Source organism: Crocuta crocuta, unplaced genomic scaffold (genome assembly GCF_008692635.1).
Source record: "Crocuta crocuta isolate KB4526 unplaced genomic scaffold, BGI_CrCroc_1.0 scaffold193, whole genome shotgun sequence".
Lineage (NCBI taxonomy): Eukaryota > Metazoa > Chordata > Mammalia > Carnivora > Hyaenidae > Crocuta > Crocuta crocuta.
This window is the reverse complement of record NW_027529624.1, coordinates 7,651,165-7,652,561: the sequence shown is the minus strand read 5'-3', so window position 1 is coordinate 7,652,561 and position 1,397 is coordinate 7,651,165. Positions and strand designations below refer to the sequence as shown.

Sequence of the window (1,397 nt, the reverse complement as noted above, 5' to 3'; positions counted from 1 at the left end):
TTATAGACACTCTGAGTTCTTAGGGATCCCCCGTCTTTCTCCCCATTTCCTAGTTCACCATCCTCTATCCCCAAACTATTGAAACCACCTCCTGGCCTTTGAGTTTCCTCTTCTGCTGGCATGACCCTGGAGGGCACAGGGATCCCTAGCAGGGTGGCCCCTGGTATCCCATGGGCTTGGCCACCAGATGGGGCACAGGAAGGAGGGAAGCTGCTCATATCAGCATCCCTCCCTCTGACCTCCCTTCCCACCCCAGAGGCCGGTAGCTCAACCGAGCTCTGGCCCCCTCGGTTGCCCAATGGGGCCCTCGAAGAAGACCCTCGTTCTAGTCTCGAAGGAGGCCAGCCCCAGACTGTCCATCCAAAAAGATGGGCAGCAAGACCCGCGTGAGGGGTTTGGGTTGTGGGAGAGGGCGGTGACCGGCCGTTCTGGTGGCCCCCTTTCCTGGCTGCCCCCTGAGCTGGGGAGGAGGCCCCTCTCCTGCAGGGCACGCCGCAGGCTGGCAAGTGCTGGCCACTGGAAAGCCCAGGCCAGGCCATGGAGACCCAGGGTCCAGTTCTTGGCACTAGAAGCATGGGGGGGTGAGGGTGGGGGAGGCAGGGGACCCTGCACTCACCTTGTCCTTCCGTCCCTGGAGGTTGGAACTTGCCGGTGGTTGCCATGGTAGCACCCCCAGACCGATCAACTCCCACATCACCCCCTTTGTCTTTGATTTTCCTTTCGGGGGTCTCGCCATTGTGGCTGGCCTGCCCCTGAGAGGCTCTTATTGGAGGGTCCCCAGATGAGTGTCCCCCGCAGAGACAGACGCTTGCTTGGCTCTTTCCTCCCGGGGCCTTATCTCCAATTCCGCCTTCCTCCTGGCCACCCTGACATGTGTTCTCAGCCCACCCCAGTTCTTTGTGGAGGCCACCAGGCCACCTGACACCTGGGTGCCCCCGGGCAAAGCCAGGCCAAATCTCCCCTTGTACAGTGGGGGGGCTGGGGGGGGTGGGGAACGTTGGTCTCCCGGGTTCCTTGTGTCTTTCCCCGACCTCTGGTGGGGGTGTGGTGGGGCCCAGGGGGCCAGTCTCCCTTTCCGGCGCTCCACTTCCCTGACCCACGTGTCTCTGCTTCCCTCTGCAGCGAGAGTGAATCATGGAGCTGCGTGTGGGAAACAAGTACCGCCTGGGACGGAAGATCGGGAGTGGGTCCTTTGGAGACATCTACCTGGGTAAGTGTCCTGGGGCCAGCGCCGGGGACAGGTAGGAGGGAGACGTGCCAGGTCTCCAGGCTCTGAAGCCAGCACTTGGCTCCAGACCTCTGGTGGCATGTTGTGGCCATTTTTGTCCCCAGGGCCATCCCAGGTAAGGAGGGAAGCAGCAGGTGGTCAAGGAGGCTGGCTGGGGAGGGGGGGGAGG

At 62.3% G+C, this 1,397-nt stretch overlaps 1 protein-coding gene across 7 annotated transcripts in view; it reads left to right on the top strand.

The window, feature by feature from the left end:
- CSNK1E (casein kinase 1 epsilon) overlaps positions 1–1,397 on the top strand; it is a 37,473-nt gene that overhangs the window by 15,992 nt on the left and 20,084 nt on the right. For all 7 annotated transcript variants that reach the window (XM_077762116.1, XM_077762117.1, XM_077762119.1 and 4 more), the window contains exon 2: positions 1,123–1,210. In XM_077762116.1, coding sequence (XP_077618242.1) covers positions 1,135–1,210 — 76 coding nt within the window. In that variant the 5' untranslated portion in view covers positions 1,123–1,134. The remainder of the gene's footprint in view (positions 1–1,122; positions 1,211–1,397) is intronic.